This window comes from Polistes fuscatus, unplaced genomic scaffold, assembly GCF_010416935.1.
Source record: "Polistes fuscatus isolate 324 unplaced genomic scaffold, CU_Pfus_HIC Scaffold2, whole genome shotgun sequence".
NCBI classification, from domain to species: domain Eukaryota; kingdom Metazoa; phylum Arthropoda; class Insecta; order Hymenoptera; family Vespidae; genus Polistes; species Polistes fuscatus.
The window spans coordinates 6,928,953-6,947,711 of NW_025113096.1; the positions used below are offsets into that span (position 1 = coordinate 6,928,953).

The 18,759-nt window shown below is 41.8% G+C and overlaps 1 protein-coding gene across 1 annotated transcript; it reads left to right on the top strand.

Moving 5' to 3' along the window:
* The first annotated feature begins 5,577 nt into the window (after positions 1–5,577).
* Positions 5,578–18,318, top strand: LOC122516610 (voltage-dependent calcium channel subunit alpha-2/delta-3). Its single transcript, XM_043634555.1, is given in 23 exon segments — positions 5,578–5,784; positions 6,705–6,786; positions 9,890–10,000; positions 10,768–10,987; positions 11,359–11,490; positions 11,559–12,173; positions 12,256–12,392; positions 12,473–12,553; positions 12,740–12,828; positions 12,901–12,926; positions 12,929–12,991; positions 13,214–13,311; positions 13,409–13,489; positions 13,570–13,711; positions 13,811–14,032; positions 14,114–14,210; positions 15,368–15,472; positions 15,548–15,660; positions 15,739–15,875; positions 15,962–16,137; positions 16,216–16,427; positions 16,509–16,851; positions 16,922–18,318. Coding segments are annotated over 23 exon segments (3,672 nt in total). The 5' UTR covers positions 5,578–5,686; the 3' UTR covers positions 17,214–18,318.
* The last annotated feature ends 441 nt before the right edge of the window (positions 18,319–18,759 follow it).

The window sequence follows — 18,759 nt, forward strand, 5'->3', positions numbered from 1 at the left end:
TTTAATCATACTTTCATAATATTATATTTATATTATCGTCTCGACTGATACTAATTTAATTACGATTCATTATCGGTAAAACTAATTTTTTTTCTATACATCTCGTTATATCCTCGAAGAGAATCAGGTATCGTTACGATACTCATTCGTTTCTCTTTTAAAGACTATTTTAAATGGTTGCATTTATTTCTACAACGATATAAATTTATTAACTTTGAGGAAGAACAATTAAGAGGTAGAACAAAAATATTGATACAATCTTATACGTTTTTCCCTTATTAATCAACGACGAGATTTTCTCGTGTAGTGTCATTAAGTATAATTATTTTCTAAAATTCATTTTATACTAAATTACATCTTAGTTATTATATAATTTTTACAAAATTTTTTAACTGAAATTATTTCTTATGACTTATGTGAACGGCCATATGTATATATATATATATATATATATCAAAGACAAAGTGTCGAAATAAAAACATGGTATCAGAGATGCAGTATATATATAGATATGCTATAATACTATAGAGATAAACGAAGGGACAATTTTATCCTAACGTTAATATCAAAAGATTGAATCTTCAAAAAATAGGACAGATTAAAAAGTGTAAATAAAAAGAAACAACAAAATATATGCATATATATATATATAATATACATATATATATATATATATGTATTTGCAATCGCATTATGCGACGTCAAGTTATGCGCTAGAACGCCTGTACGTGCACGTGTGTTCTCTCCTTTTTTATTCGAGCCCCTCTTTGGTTTTGTATATACGTGCATACATAGATACATAAATGCGCGCATGCATACATACATAAATACAAATTCAGTTTACGTACGTGCTAATCGTATGCGAGTATCTTTGCTTATGCGTGCACATATAGGCGGGCGAGCGTACGCGTACGCTTTTATTTTCATAAGTGCGATTATTTAAATGTTTAGTTCGTCCGCTTCCTATTATTCACCTTTGCACACAGTTTAGATTTATTATTCTAATACAGTGATTGGGTGGTAGCGGACGTTGTATATAGTAGAATATTTGATGCGTTGTCGGAAAGAAGGGGAAAGAAAGAAAGGAAAAAAAAATATATATTATATATATAAACCGATAGATAGAAATGTATGTGCCTTATATCTTGCCCAAGTAATTAGGTATAATGTGATCAAGACCTGCGATAGAATGAAAATTAGTACTAATATTAACATATTCCGATCATGGTAATACCAACTCCGTATTGTTGGCGGAACGACGTAAATAATACTCGAATTCGTCGTTACTATAGTCTGTTTCAATCAAACACGTTTTATGTACTTAATCAGATTTTTTCTTCTTTTTTTCCTTTTTTAGAAATACACTTTTTTGACAAAAATGAAAGGTCTATCGCTTACGTTATTTTCTTCGTTTTCCTCGAAAGACAGCAAACCGCGCATAGTAATGAGGATGCATCTTGAAAATTGCTTTATATAAAATACCATACAAAAGAGATTGACGATAGATATTGGAATGTTTAACAAATGTCTTTCTTTGAAATATGCTAAAATGTAAAAGTTTGAAACGTTCAATTGCGCGTAAGAATCGGTAAATATGCGGAATATCGTCTCGAGAGCAAAGGGGATTAATATATAATTAAAATTCGATATAATTTGTGTATATTAACAGGGAGAGAAACTTGTATAACAAAGTAATATTTTATGAAAAAATTCTGATCCAACAAATAGCAGGGTAAAAAGTTTAGACATGCAAATGTGTGACTTTAAAGTTAGGAGGCGTGTTATAGAGGGTTAAGAAATCATAGAAGGCTCCCGGAATTTCATTTTCTCGCGTAGAGCCAAGGAAATACATATGTGTCTGCAAAGTTCGCCAAGAAGATGAAAAAAGGGAGGAAGTAGAAAAAGAAGAAGAAGAAAAAAAGATCGCGAGAAGAAACGAACGGTTTCTTATATATCATTCCTCCGCGGTATGTGATTTCTATCGAAAATTCGAACCTCCGTCGTATTAGCCGAAGTCGTCGAACATTCGAATGGAGCTATCTATTTCTTTCGGGATATTTTCAAAGAGAGAACATCATTCGTTCTTACCAGATATGCAAAGCCATTTCGAATCTAACGATTACGTAACGTACCCATAATACCTTCAATTTGAATAACATTTCAAACTCATTCCACTCGGGGTGGCATTTAAAATAAAGTCCAACGGATAAAAACTTGGTCAAATCCATTACGAATTGTTTCGGAGTTATCGAATTGCCAGCATCATAATTATTCGGAAAGTTGTTTGAATCGGAAACGCGGTATACCTATACGTATATAGAGAGCAGAGAGGACTTTTGGATTTTACCGGTGTAAGAAGGAGGCAACGTCGTCGAGAAGAAAGATGGAACGACGATGAAAGTAGGAATATATACTAGGTAAAGAAGAGCGAGAGAGGCCTCGAGTCGCCTGGCCGAAACAATCGTTATGATTTTCCGGCGTGGTTCGCTCGATACCGTCCCGCTTTCTGGAGCTGCGTTTCTGTGGAAAGGGTAACGGGGTTGGAACGTGTGCGTCTGCGGGTTGCCGACAGAATGCTCGGAACCTCCGAGGACCGGCGAGGGCTTTCGTCGGAGGAAGGGACGGCGGAAAGGGTCGGCGGAAGGGACGGCGGCGTATACGCGTTAACGCATTACCTACCTGACGAAAATTTCCTGCTACGCTCGTTAAACGCGCTGCCATGCATGAGACGCCAAATTATACACAGAGAACAGAGGATTTAGATATTATTATGCCGGTTTCTCTCTCCCGCAAAGATTTATCCGCGAATATTTCATCCGAGAGACGCTCGTGGTTCATTAACCGTCGAAAGTGCACTTTACATTTTTTTTCATAATTTTTTATTAATTTATCATCTCTCTCTAAGGAATTTATAAAAATATATACTTTGAAAGGAATACAAAATCGTCTTTCCGTCCGCAAACGAGACTATTGATGGTATATTTTTGTAAAAGCAGCTTTACGCGAGACGCATAATCCGTCGATGCTACCACATCTAACAAAACCATGATGGAATATGCAAACATTGTTTTTTTTCCATCGCATGTTCGTTCAGAGTGCTACGAAGAGCGTTAGAAGATCTCTTTTATAATCGAACAAAGAGAGAAGATATATTATCTATTCGATCGTATTGCGAGTCGAGATATTTTATTAGGTGTAAAAAAAAAAAGTAGAAAACCGTATCGTTTAGCGTCGCGTTAATTACCGTCATAGGTGGACTAGACATTGGGCGAGCGGTAGAAACGTCGGTCACCGCAAGGGGGTACTTTTCTCTCTCTCTCTCTCTTCGGGGAAAGAGAATAAATCCAACGAGAGCCGTGTCCGGCGAGATCGGAATTTTTGTTCTCTCGAAAATCTGCTCGGTGAAAGAGGGTAAGACTAAAAGGTCTACGAAAAAGAGAGAGAGAGAGAGAGAGAGAGTTGGAGAAATGTACGGTAACGGGGCGTAGTCAAACGAGCGTCGGTCCCGGGAGCACGGTCTCTCTCTCTCTCTCTCTCTCCCTCGCTAAAGAGAGAGAAGGTGATGGAAGGCAAGAGAAAGAGAGAGAGAAGCATTGAGCAACGTGGCGGGAGGAGGCGTAAGACGATGTCACCTCTTGCGTCCTACGAACGTCTTCCTTCGCGTAGAAGAAGACACGAAACGCGCGTTAAATCAATGATGCCGAGCTTGCGCCGCGTTACTCCCGCGTAACGTGCCACGAAGCCGGAAGCTCGATTCCCCTAGACCCTTTCTCTCTCACCCTACGCGCACCCTCTTCCGTCGACTTCGCCAAAAGTCCCAGCTCGGCGTGTGCGGTGCCGTGCCGTGCCGTGCCGTGCCGCGCCGCGCCGCGCCGCGCCGCGCCGTGTCCCGCGTGTTCCCGTTCCTCTCGAGGTCACCATCCCTCCCACTAACTTTTCTATTTGTTCTTCCTCGTTCGAGGCTACTACTACTCCTCCTCCTCCTGCCCCTCCCCCTCCTGCTACTACTACTACTCCTCCTCCTCCTCCTCCTACTACTACTACTGTACTACTACTACTATCATTCCTATTTTTCATCGGATCAACTCTCTCCATCGGTCCTCTCTTTCCCTATCTTTGTTTTTCGCCCTCTTCTTGCATTTTCTTTACACGTAAAAGTTCGATGAGCATCGTATAAATGCTTTGAAGCAATATAAATCTCTGTCAAAGTTGTCTCTCTCGCGCTCCGGTCGTTTCTTTCGTCGTTGTCCCGTGAAGAGGACCGATGAAAAGGCTCGTCGTCTCCTCCCGTCTACGATGCCTTTTCTCACCCCTTTGTCACCCCTTTCGCAGCTCGTACTCGCGCACGCTCCGTACAAAAGGGAGGAGGAGGAGGAGGAGGAGGAGGAAGAGGAACGAGCCAAGTCGCTTCCTCTTTCGCGACGCACACGAGCTCGTGGCGCTTTCCGTTCGGTGCCGTTCCATTTCCTTCCGTTCCGTTCCATTCCGTTCCGTTCCGTTCCCCTCGGCCATCCTACGTCTTCCAGTCTTTTACTCTCCTCCGGAGAGCGGAATATAGATTCCGTACGCGTAACGCGTTACACGTACGCGGCTGCCGCTGCCGTTGCGCCGCTTCGTCGGGGTTGGACGTCGAACGTCGCAAACCCGCGGATACATACCCTATTTTATTCCCCTAGTACCAGGGGCTGGACGTGCTTTTCTAATTTTTGTCCACCTTTCGAGCTTGCGAAAGAAAATTGTTAGGACACTCGCGAACGAACGAAGGGGACGACGCGTCGCGTCGATGACATCTCGAACGTAATCCTTGCGAATAAAAAAGGGAAAGAAGAAGCGCGACGGTGATGCGATCGACGATCGCGCGGATACCTGGAAAAATCGCGATTGGAAGTAAGCGGCAATTAAATCGGTGCTATTCGAGTTCGGCTTGAAATGGTTCTAAAGTGCGACCCTACCACGAACAGGAAGATCTCGGTAGACGTTGGTGAGCGTTCGAGAAGGGGTAGTGCGCGTTGGAGGTGAACCCAAAGATTTTCCTCTCGAGAATCTTCAAAGGTTTCTACGCATACGTCCTCCTGATAGATAATGATTCGTTGCGCGCGAACGCACGTCTTTGAGACGTCTTTGAGATAAAAAGAAATATACATATGTTATTAAAGGTCGAACGCGCACCGATGATAATGCTCTCGACTGATTTACTTGACCTCGCGCTGCTATATGCTAACGTTTTACGTACGGCGATGGTTGTTCTTTCGTGCGCGTCGATCGATCGTAGTAACTCGGTGCCCCTGCTACGACGAGTCCTCGTAGCGTGAAATTTTATTCCTTCTACTCGGAACAACGTGTCTTATCCTTTTAATCGGTAGATACTTATTCCATCGGTTAGTATATCCTACGTACGTACGAACGACGAACGAACGAACGAACGAACGAACGAACGAACGAGAACGCAACGCGTGAGTAACATAGAGATTAATAGATAAATAGATAGACGGATAGACGGATAGATAGATAGATAGATAGATAGATAGATAGATAGAGCGAGAGAAGGAGGAGGAGGAGGAGGTGGAGGAGGAGGAGAGGAGCGGGAGGAGGAGGAGAGGAAGAAGAAGAGGAAGAGGAGGAAGAGGAGAAGGCAGAAGAGAATCAATCGAGAACACAGTCGGGTCTGTCCAAAATCGGCGGAATAATGTTTCTGCGTATCGACAGGATCGTGCGTTCGGGGATCTTGTTTCTGTTGTGCATCGAGTCGAGCTTTCAGCAGGAGGAGGATATACCCCATAACGAGTAAGTACGCGCATCGTCTAATCTTTTACTCTCGTGTTTTCGTTTGAAATGGAATGCTCGCGTATCAAGCGAGCGTAAGAAGAAACGAATACGGATCGGAAAGAAGATTTTGGCCTGGCAAAAGGGCAAGGAGGACGCGTATAGTAGGGCCCTCGTGTACGTCGAGGGAAGGAGTGGGCGTACGTACGGGTCGTCGGTCGTCGTAGTACGCGCGGCGCGTACTTGCGACACGCGGGACGCTCTTCTGCCCCCTTCGCCCCCCTTCGCCCCCCTTCGCCCTTTTGCCATTTCAGCGACAGCCGGTCTCAAGGACGAGTCCATTGTAAAAATCAAGATACGTCGATTTCTCCAATTTGTCCGAATCCGGTTTATCTGATCGCGCCAAGAGAGGACGACCCGCGTAGCGTAACTCGATGCAACTATGACCTCGATCCGCGTCATCGCGCTCGTACCTCTATCTACCATATATGTTCGATTTACGATGGCTTTCGGTTTTTCCTTATTTTTTTATTTTTCCATGCCACGACTTCGTATTCGACTTTTCTATCTGCGCGATGTGTTACGAGAGAGAGAGAGAGAGAGAGTAGCAAAGACGAGGCAAAATAATGGTGACATAACGTTCTTCCTTTCCAGGTCATCCCCCGTTTTCGTAGATTCACAGTCCACGAAATACGTTCATTTTGAATCTGGGCCATTCTCTTTTCTCTACGATCTGTTTCCTCAAACGTTACGCGTTATAATGTTTCGGGTAACTCGTTGATATGAAACTTCTCCGTAAGAAAAATTTGCGTTATTTCGTTTTGCTACAAACGATGTCGCGTATTATTTCATTAAAAATCTAAACGATCCTACATCTCATACTAGTCGCGAGAACGTACGTTACGGTTATTATAAAAGACAATTTTTTCTTATATTTGCAGAGTAAAAAACTGGGCCTTGAAGTTTGGAGTGGATTTATGGGAATTTGGCAAGCAAGTGACCAAAATGGGCGAAATACAGAGGGTAAGACGATATTTTTTCTCGACGAAATATAATCGAACCGATGCGCGTTTGACGTAGACGATGTTTTTTTCTTCTTTGTTTCTTCTACTTTCGTAGAACGGAAAATGGACGTAAGGTAGGACGTAAGCGTTGAGTAACGAGCGGTAACGAGACGAAGAGAACTGGAATAATAGTAGGGCCTGGCATCGAACCTCTCGTTCCGACTCTTGCTGCAGTTTGCGTTTCCTAAAGTTCCAATTTTATCCCTTTTTCCACACTTTTTTACTTCTCGCTTTTGCATTTTACATCGTACCTTCTCCCACGTCTGTTCGATATACCATGGAAAAAGAGAGGAGAAAAGAAAAGAAAGCAAAAGAAAAGAAAAGAAAAGAAAAGAAATGAGAAGAAAAAAAGCAACCCTAACGCCTGCAACCCGTTTTACTCGAGGGACCTTAATGGACTGTGTGTTTCTCATCGTGATTGCAGCCGCGTGCATCATTAATTACGTTATTAAACAACCTCCGCTGTTCCTGCGGCCTGCATATGCTCCGATGTATTATTGCGCCCATATTTCTTTTCCATTTTTTTTTTTTATCCTTTCATTTATTTCTACGAGCTTCCAAAGAAATCGTCGAATCGAGACATTTCTTTTTCAACCCCGATTAATTATTATCGATTTAAATATGCAAATTTCGATAGTCGGATGATCGGAGTGGCGTTTTAAAAAGGGAAATTGAAAACGTCTTTCTGGAATATAAACGAGCCATATATAATAGTTTTCCAAAGGCGAGATAAATGAATGAGAGAAGTAGAAAGCGAGGGAGAAAACGAAAGCAGGGGTGGGTGGTGGTGGTGGTGGTAAAATAAAGACCGCGAAGAGTTTGAGAGCGTCGGTATGAAAAGGTTCGTTTAAAAGGGGCCCTTTTTGCAGGTGGCTCTTGAGTTCGAAGTTGTACGAGCTCGAACGTGGCTCGAACGTGGTTCAACGTGGTTCAACGTAGAATGTAGAACCTATATACGTACATGTAGGATGTAGGCGACTCCGACTGTTCTCTTTGTCTCTGTGTGTGTGTGTATGTGTGTAGGGGGGGTGCTCGTATAGTCGCAGCGAGTAAACGGACGCGACACGCTGATCGATAATACGCGAACTTCGAATCCCCTGTCGCTGATACGACAACGCGCGAAAAGTACGAGCGTCGAATCGTGCTGGCGTTCCTCCCTTCTCTCACCCTGTTCGTCCTTTCCTGGGACTGGCGCCATCGCATCTCCGCCAACCACCAACGTTTCTTCCACCTACTACTACTACTATTCCTACGCGAACGAAATCGAACGTCTATCGAACGTCTATCGAACGTCTATCGAACGTCTATCGAGTGTCATCGGATTCGCCATTTTCTTATTCTTCGGCGAATATATCTTCGTAGCCAACGTACCCTCCTTTTTTATTATACAACTTTGAAAAATGAGTTTCGACTCGCATTAGCATACATCTTAGTTGGTCATATTTTATTTGCTATCGTCTTTTTAGTCCTTTTAATTATATATTTCTATATATACTCGAATTCTCCGAATATGTACAATATGTTAGAATATATCGAAAGCATATAAGGAGGAACACTCGAATGGGGCGAGCCTTTTAAATTTACCTGTTGCTCTTGGAATTGAGAGTGCGAGAGAGAGAGAGAGAAAGGGATAATATTTTTAATTCGACGTAGTTACACCGACTGGTAATGTAATATATATATATATAAAACAGACGTTAAATGTCTCGTACGCGCGAAGAAATTCAAATAGAAAGAACGAGAGTTATAAATATACGTCTTTGTCGTATCAGTGGAAATTGCTCGCGAATGATTTATAAAGTTATTTTCAAGGTAAATTCCGCGGGTGGTTCGTTTTTAGAAATCGTGTATATATATATGTGTGTGTATTGGTTATTCGTGAAATAATAGGACGATTACGTGGCGATATCGAGCGAAAAGGGAGACTAAATGAGAAGGGATCGATACGAGGCATTACTCTTCATATTTCCGAGATTAAACTCAACGATAAAAATATTTTTCTTCGTTCGATTAACTTTGTCTATCCAAGAATAAACACTTTTACCGCGACATCCGCCCCTGTAAAGTTGTTTGCGCGAGATTAAAAATACTTAAATGATAAGTCGTACGATTTAAATAAAGTTTGTCGCAAATGCAATTATAATCCTCGGGGGTTCGACGCGCTTGGGACAATTTGGTCTATATCGTCCGCGTTTTATTTTTATTACAATTATTAATAAATAAATATATATTTCGGAGGGAGAGGGAGAGAGAGAGAGAGAAAGCAAAGATCGTTAAAGGTAACTCGTCGCCCCGCACCGCTCGTGTTTTATTTCGCACGAGTATCGAGAGAAAATAAAAAGGCCGCTTTTTTTGTTCTCTCTCTCTCTCTCTCTTTTTTTGCCATCTCTACTTTTCCGCAGATAAGAAAGCTCGGTCGCTTTTTTACGCTCGATCCATCCTGTCCATTATCCTCGTTTTCGTTTCTTTTTGTACGTAACACCCCCTTCTTCCCGGGCTCTTCGGCCGCTCGATTCTCCCTCGTTACTTCTCTCTTCTCCATTTCCTCTCGACCCTCGTTTACCTTCCGATAACATACAATTTGCGATTTGGTTGGTACGAACGCAAACGAAAGAAAAGCTTTCTTTTTCTTTCTTCTTCTTTTTCTTCCAAATAATTAGCGCAAATTAGAAAGAGAAATCGTATAACGATCAAAATTGTTCTCCCTATCTCTTCGATAGACAAAGTAATCGTTATTCCGCGCGTCGAACGATTCGATTGGTTATTTTCATTTTGGTCTCGATAATGCGTGTACCGTTAAATGCGCTATCAACGTCAAGGCCAATTGCCACTTTGCGTGTCGATTAAAGCGACGAGAATAATAATACCGACGAGATCGACGACGCGTCCATAGACGCGTTTATTTTCGTCCGTTAACGAAGCGCCGATTAGTACTCCTTTTATTTTACATATATTTTACATATACGCGAGACGATTATTATACAAATATCGCATCGTCCACGTTGAATTTTTTTCTTCGACCGCATCTGTATCATTAATTGAACATTTTTGTCGATTTACAGAATTATTACAAGGTCGAGCCGAAACTCAATAAAAGGGACGGCTTGGTACTGGTCAGAGAAATGGCTGCCGAAGTTAAAAATATGATGGACTTCAAAATGAACGCTGTTATGGTGAGTCGGGGATAACGCGACGAATTCGATATTTGACAAATATATGTCGGGGAGAGCGTACACTCGTATTACTCGCCATTGCTCTATAAAGCTTCCCATCGATGTAATAATTAGAGTACCTATACAAAGGATATACGTATATAAGCTGGTTAGCATATTTATTCGCAATCCGATCAACTCGGTTCGTTTCAATGTTCTTCGTTATCCGAGAAGAATCGGCAAACTGGGACGGATGAAGTAATTGCCGTCGATAAGAATCCTGTCACGTTGAAGGAAAATACCTGACTGGCTTGACGAATCTAAAACCGACGCGGCGCATCGCGCGAAACCCCCTCCCCCCCCACCACCGCTCGCAACCCTTCCGTCCATATACATTTGCATTTGCATTTGCATTTGCATTCGCGCTTGCATTTGCGCTTGTATCGCGTCGCCGCTGACAACGATACGCTATCTCTATCTCCGTCGTTATCTTAAGACGAGGAACAAAGTATACGTATATATATAGTTATCCTTACGAACGATTAGAGATAGGAGTACGCGAATAATTAAGTTCGGCCATTATCCTATTCCGTTGATCTCTTTTTAATTAATTCTACAATTACGACGTGCAAATGATCTCTCCGTTGTATACACCTCTAATCGATTTACGTTTCCGAACGATTTCAACTCGACGATACGTTTAGAATACGTTTAGAGTCGACTAATTTGTATTACCAATGGAAATAATAAATCGAGAAATGATCGATCGATTGATGACAATTTCGCAGAGACTAATGGAAAATGCGGAACAGGCTGCAGTTTCGCCGCCGAGGGATGCCAACATTTTGCCTAAATATTCTTCCTATCGTTATAATCTTTTCACGACCGATGGCAAAAAGTCTTCCGATTCTCGAGAAATATATCTAAATACGCATCATCATTTCGATTGGCTGGCAGTAAACGTTACTCTGTCGTCCGTTCTCGTACCGGGCGAAATCGATGAAACAGGTAAATTTATTTTAATCGAATTACCAAAAGTCGCCAACTCGACGCGTTGCTATCGACGCTTTCTTACGGATCGGTAGTTAAGAACATTCCAAAAAGTCATTCGTCCAAAAGTAATTGGAAAAAGATGAAAATCCAGTTGGCGACTTTTGCGTGAACATTTATTTATAAAACTAAGTCGAAATCCACTTTGCGAGAATAAATAAAGTGTATTTCCGTGGGTCGAAAGCGAGATAGAGAAAGAAGAAGAGGTACTACTACCTACCTACTTTCCGTTCCTTCGTTCTTTGCTTCTTTCAAAGTTACTTTAACTTTCTCGACAAAGTATCCCTCGCTTTAGAATCCTTTTAACGTCCTTCGAAATGTCATTATAGAAAGCGACGTAGCTGCGGGCATTCTATGGAGCGAATACTTGGATCCTCTTTTCATCAATAATTACGAAAGCGATCCTTCGTTATCGTGGCAGTACTACGGCGCAACGTCGGGATTTTTGAGACGTTTTCCTGGTAAATAAGAAAAATCTTTTGACATATGATTCGAACTTGGAACTATTCGAAGTTGATCGTTCGTTTAGCTATAACGTGGCCCCCGGTGGAAGGAGTATTTGGTTCGAACAAGGCACCACCCGTGCTGCTCTCGAATCCCGTATTTCGGCACGTGTACGACTTCAGGACTTCCAATTGGTTCGTCGGCGCTGCCAACAGTCCCAAAGATTTGGCGATTTTAATAGACACCATGGGATACGACAGCGAGAGGAATAAAAGATTGATAAGCGCCACGACCAAAGCGATATTGGATACTTTAGGTCCCGACGATTACGTGAACGTTTATCGATACGGGGAGACGGCCGAGGAAATCGTTCAGTGTTTCAAGGATAGTCTGGTCCAAGCTTCGCCGGAAAACGTGCACGAACTCAAATTGGCTATGAATACGTTGAAACGCGAGGAAACCGCTAAGAACATATCGGCGGCCTTGAGTACGGCCTTCGAAATCCTTCACAAGTACAACAGAACCGGTCAGGGCAGTCAATGCAATCAAGCGATCATCTTGATAACGACCGACAACGAAGCTCCACCTACGGAAGTGATCAGAAGGTATAACTGGCCGCACATGCCGGTCAGATTATTCGCTTACCTTATTGGCGGTGACAAGAGTCCGGAACTCTTCGACGTGGCTTGCACCAACAAAGGTATCGAGTACAATATTTTCATTATTCGTCTAATCGCTTAAAATTTGTAACTTCGTCGTAAAGGTGTCGTTATACTCGACAGGATATTACGCGAGAATTACCAAGCCGGAAGAGATCAAAAGTAAAGTTTTCGAATACGTAAAAGTACTCGCACGGCCTATGGTTCTTTATCAGCACGATCATCCTATACACTGGAGTCCGGCTTACATTGGCGGAAAAGTAATAATAATCTTGCAATCGAAAGAAAATTCTTATTAAATCCTCCGATAATATATTTATTCGACGCATTTGATTTTTAGAGTAGAAGATACGGTCGAGAAAATCACGGACAATTGATGACATCCGTCACTGCTCCGATTTTGGATCGTCGAATACATACGGTACGTTTTACTATTTATTATTGTGGAGGGGATGGGGGGTGGGAATTAGGTGGGGGGTGGAAGGGGGGGGGGGGGGTGTGTTGAGGAGGTTAATTTATGTTGGGTCCCGCACTGTTTTTTTTTTCAAATCTACTAATCATACTCGATGGGTCGAGTTGATTTGGTAAGGGGTTGAAACAGTGGGAGCTAATTTATAATGGCGTCGTTGGTACCTTAGGCCGAAATGTAAGGGAACGGGACGTTCCGCATGAAGAATTCAAAAAACTTGTACCACCATGAATCAGGTATTTATTTTCTCTGCGATCGATTTTAAGTGAGTCGACACAAACATCTAACGATGTTATTACCGCGCAGTTGGGAGGCAATGGATACTCCTTATGTTGACAAATAGCGGTCGGGTCTTGTATACATCCGACCTGGCGTCCAGGGTTGAGTACAATCCATACGAACAAAAAGCTATGACCCCCGACGAGTAGTAATGATATTTAAGGAAGAAAGTAGAACTAAATGCACCCACACACTTAAGCTCGTTGAACCACGACCTACTAAGGCCGCCAGCAAAATACGAGAATGTGAGTATGGAAAAACGGTTAATGGATTTCATAGAAATTTCCTATATTGTAATTCATCGAAGATCGTGTTCTTTGTTGACATAGTGACGAAAGACACTAAAGCCTACGGATATAAGGTAGATTTGGTCGCAAGTCGAACGATCCGAAACGGATGGACGCCTGGCGCATTCTTTGATATTCGCTTTAGTATTATGACGTAGTATCCGCAACGAGTTGACGTATCATGATACGCGCGAAAGATAAATTTGTATTATATCAGCATATTCCGTGTAAATTTGATTAGTGATTACAGTTGAGGCACGATATGATAGGTCAGAAAGAAGGGGAGATCGTCTTCAACGTGAAAATTCATTACGACGACATGGTAAATTCATTTGCTTATGAATTAATGAACGAATCGAATGAAAAGAAAAAAAAACAAAAACAAGACAATACAAATTTCAGAAAAGAGTGACGATCAGACGACACAATTATTTTTACAAACCGATCGAGGGTACCCCGTTTTCATTAGGTTTGGCTTTACCCGAAGGGTATGGCATGATCGAACTCCTTGCCGAACAAGAGATCAGACACGCTAAAGTCAATGGTAAATTTCTACATACGTATTATACTTAGCGCGAATTCTTCATCGCAATTGGACTCGATTTCTAATCATGTTGTCGCGGTTGTTTCTCTTTTCCATCAGTGACCGAATACTTTAAAGGTAGTAATTGGAAAGTACATCCAGATTGGGTGTACTGCGAATATAATTCGGCATCGGACAAGTCATTCATTTCCCCGGAGGATCGGGTTTTGCACTTTTTATCGCGCACGAAAAAACCCGCGTGGAAGTGGATGTCCTTGAGACCAAGGAGTCCAAGCTCGCACCATAAGCAGGCGAGCAAGCCGGACAAGGACTCTTATTACTGTGAGCATAAAAGCCAATTTGCATTAGCTTCGATCGAATCATCATTGTTCATCCTTTGGATCTCTTTTCGGATCATTTCAGGTGACAAGGGATTACTTCAATCGTTAATTTTGGACGCTATGGTAACGGATGGGTTTGATAAAAGAGGAAATTCGATGCACAAAGAAGAGAATACGAAGTAAGTAATTCGGTCCTCGGTAAGCGAGGACAAAAAGCACGCGAATCCACCACACACGCGCAAAATGCACAAAAAGCACGCGATTATGTATTCACTTATGTATTCACGCATAGTCACGAGCTCGTCGAGCTCTCTTTATTGCAAAAAACTATTATTACGAAATAAAAATGATACTTGCGTCGCACACACTCTTAATTCTGCCCGTGACAGGTTGCGTCTTGCATTATTCGCAAAGAGGATGGCGGAAAGCGGCACCCTTGGCTGAAAGAAATACGCGGAGATACGTAATTTAATGGAAAGGAAAAAAAAAGAAAAAAGAAAAAAGAAAAAAGAAAGGAAAATTCGCGCGTAAAAATAAAAAATCATTCGAGTGGAATATCGTATCGCGTATCTCGTATAGGCTCTTTCCGCGTATTTCTTTCGTAGTTAGAAATGACATGCACCGTGCGCCAACGTTTGCTCTCTTTCATTTTACAAGACATTATATTTCATTGCATATATTTTGATTATATTTTATTATTGTGTGTCTCCACCGCTAGCCCTATTGCCATACTGATGGCTCTACTGCACAGGTAATTTGCAAAAATCCATTATGCACAATTATTTGTCTAAACGCGTACTACACGTCTACGCTGCAACGTAATAACTTCTTACCCGGTGTCGTCTAATATAACCTGCTATTGTACCTTATTTTGCGTCGAACACGTTCGCGCAACAATTTCATAACCGTTGCGATATATGGGGTGCATAAAAGTTTCTACTAATTCTAATCTTCTAATATATTTTCAGCTAAAGGGAGTATGGTACAAATGATTAAGAATACTTTTTATACGCCCTATATATTTGCATCTCTCGACTTTCTTATCGAAATGACGATCCGAGTAATCGAAGAAAAACTAGTCCTCGGTACGAGTACGTTGTACCAAAGGAGAGAGAAAGATCCTCTACATTCGAATGCGGCGAAAGCAATTCGTAATAAGAATTGCGAGAAGGGGGAGAGTGACTACTTGTCTGGTCATTCTCTCCGAGTCGCTAAATCTCATTTGGAAACTATTGTTATTGAACTATTGTCGAAAAGAAAGATAAAAGAAAAAAGGGGGATACGTTGATAAAAATATGAAAATTTCTCGACTAATATGATCCGTTTGTTTTTGCAGCAAAGGCAGGGGTAGATTTGGGGTTATCAGAAGTTTTGTCGCGACTAGGAGCGGACTTTTTCGTTGGCACGAACATCAACAGAGCTATGAGAAAGCGGAGGAGCCGTACGTAAATGATCCCACGATTTAATTAGCGTCAGATCGATCGAGGATTACGTCAGTCGAGTATTCCGTTTTCAGTTGGTTTCCCGATCAATACTCGAGAGCAATGGAGTCTTCTTGGTATAAACGCGCCGTCGATCAACACTCCATCGAACCGGAAAGTTTCGTTTTCAGCGTTCCATTCGACGCTGGTAGGTGTCGTATTTTTTCAACCGTCCGTCCACCTATTATTATCAATTATATAAATATAATTATTATTCTTTCGTTAGCCGAAAAACCGAATCCTCTGGTCACCGCAACGCATGCCATCTTTATCGGCAAAACGCATAAAGCACCGGCTGCAGTCGTAGGATTGCAATTTCAACATTCCTCTTTGGCATCCCATTTCGTTAACATAACGTCAACGGTAATCTCTCTCTCAACTTTGACATCTCGTAGTTTTTTTGTTTCGTTGCAACAATGAGAGTTTTCATTTGGTAATTACTCCACCAGTGTACAGCTGGAACGACTGGCTGTAAAAAGAACTGCGGATCGGAGGAACTCGATTGTTATATTCTCGACAATAGTGGATTCGTCGTTATAAGCGAAAGACACGAACATACTGGCAAATTTTTTGGCGAGATAGATGGTACCATAATGGATTCCTTGGTACAGGACAAGATCTACAGGTTAATCATCCAAATATTCTATACTATGCGAAAATATTTCGACTCGCAACGTTTTAACTCGATACGATGTTCGCGCAGGAAAGTAACCGTGATCGATTATCAAGGGACTTGCAGTCCTCAAGAGAGTCATCGTTCTTCGGCGCCGAGAACTACATCGGCGTCTATCTTGAAAGGCACCGCACTTTTCGGAAATTTCATTTGGAATCTCTTTTTGAGCTTCAACGTCCAAGACATTTGGCGTACGGTAGTGGCTTTTGCCAAAGACGCCGCTCATTCCATGCAAAACGATGGTAAACGCGAACGATGCGTGTTACATTGAAAAATGAAATTCGTTGGATCGTCGTAGAAAATCCGTTTTTGCTTGCTTTCAGACGATCTGATATTATCCGCCGACACCGAGTTCGAAATTGATTCGAATATCGACGATGCCGACGAATTGGCCGAATTCCATAATCTCGAATCGATAGCACCCGCGGAATCGACCGCGGAATCGGTTCCGGGAAAAGATTTTTCGGAAATACCGGTCGCACCCGCGATACCCGTTTCCCCGCCTACTACTCGTGCCACCTCCGCCCACTTTCCAGCGCGCAAATTGAGATCTTGCGAAAAGAAGACGGATCTTTATATTCTGCAGCCCGAGAGACTCAATACCAGCGGCCAGAGCAATCCGCTCAAAGGGAAACTAACCAATTGCCATGTTACGGGTTGCGAAAGGTAGGCTTTCGCGAAAGCTTCGATTTTCTACTTTAGATCGCTTAACGACGTTTGATTTTATCTTTGGCAGGCCTTTCAGCGTGCAAAAGATACGTCACACGAATTTGATCCTCCTCGTGGTAGACACGTTGTGTCCATGCGGCAACAAACAACTCAGCATCGAGCCCATCGAAGCGATGACGGAACCAGGAGCGTGCACGGCGAGAAGGGAACGGCTTTACCGGAGAAGGCCGCCAAAGTGCATAAATTATCATCCGGAAGAGATGGAAATCAAGATTTGCGGCGGCGCATCCGCGCAATTCGCTCGATCGACGCAAATCGCGTTCTTATTGACGACCATCCTGGTCGTCAGGTTGGCGTGACTCTCCAATTAAGGCGCGCACCCCCCTAATTCGAATATACGCCGCGTACGCAATTCGACAAATTCGCTAAAGAGAAAATAACGAACGAAGCGACAAAATCCTCGTCTAAGCGAGTCATCATAGGAGCGGTCTACTCTGCCTTTTTCCTCCGCAAAAGAAAATACAAAGATAATCCTTTTTCGTCTCTGGCTCTCTCTTTCTCTCCTAACGAATCCGTCGTCGCACCGATAATAACGAATCTCTCTGTCTCGCTTGCGATCCAAGTATTCGAGCTTTTGCACGTTTTCTAATTCGACTATTTGTTTTCTCGTCAAATATATTTGTTCTCATTTCTAGATTAGAAGATATCGGATGTAATATTTCGTATATTGCGAACCGTTGCTTTATATCGCACTAACCAAATGATAGCTTCCAAGTTATAAATCACCGTTTCTTTTTTCTTTCTTTTTTCCTTTGTTTTTTTTTTCTCTATTCGTCTATTCAAACCAAACAATCTCCCGCTAATTATAAACATACCAATTGTTCTTTTTTACTAACGGGTCAATCGCTAATTGTAAGACGATTTGTTTCACGGTCATCTCTGGTTCCGTCCCTATATAAAAATCATTATTACGACAGTTACGACACGTATTTACTTCGCAGTAATATATACATCCTTTGATCTTTTTCCAGGAATGAGATCGAACGTCGAGTCGGTTTATAACGATTCCGATCGATGCGCGAAAAATGAAGTTTTATTTTGAGAGAAAATACAAAAAAGAAGAAAAAAAAAGGATAGAAAAAAGATTTGTAAAAAATATCGAAAAAAAAGAATGAAAAGTGCACTCGTTATGCGATTTTAAAGCTCACTCTTGCGTATAAATTGTCAATCCAAGAATTGGTTGCAAACCGATTCGACGAATGAACAAATTTATCTCTTTCGCGTCGAATATATCGATATATTGTATCTATATGGTCGAAGTTTTATTCGTGCGAAAGCGCCTAGAGGAAAAGTCCAAGTAATAAAAAGAAACAAACAAAATAGAAAAAAGATTAGCGTTAACGTGCGACGAGATTCGGAGTCAGGGCGAAATAATAAATGTTAAAAGAAATAAAACGCAAAAAAGGAAAAGAAAAAAGATAAAAAAAGAATCGAAGTTGTTGAACGAAAATTTTCTTCGTAAATTCGTTGTAAAACTATCTCGAACTTCCGGTACGCATATCGATTAAAAGAAAAAAAAAAAGAAAAAAAGATACTCACGCAAAAATACACGCGAGACCTCACAGAGGGACCGTTCTCGATATTCACGAACCACGCAAGTTCGTATATTATATATGCATACAAATAATATATGTATATGTATATAATTGAAATACGTGTATAGCGGACCGATGAAAGTTTAACGGTCCATCTATTGGGAGAGCCTAATCGTTGCTTCAAGCAACGATGGCACTTGAACATATTAGATAAAAAATAATCTTTTAAACGGCCCCCGTTCGGGCGCCAAAACGTCTTCCAGTATTTGTATATTAATGATAAAAATCGACTATAAAGGATATATTATAT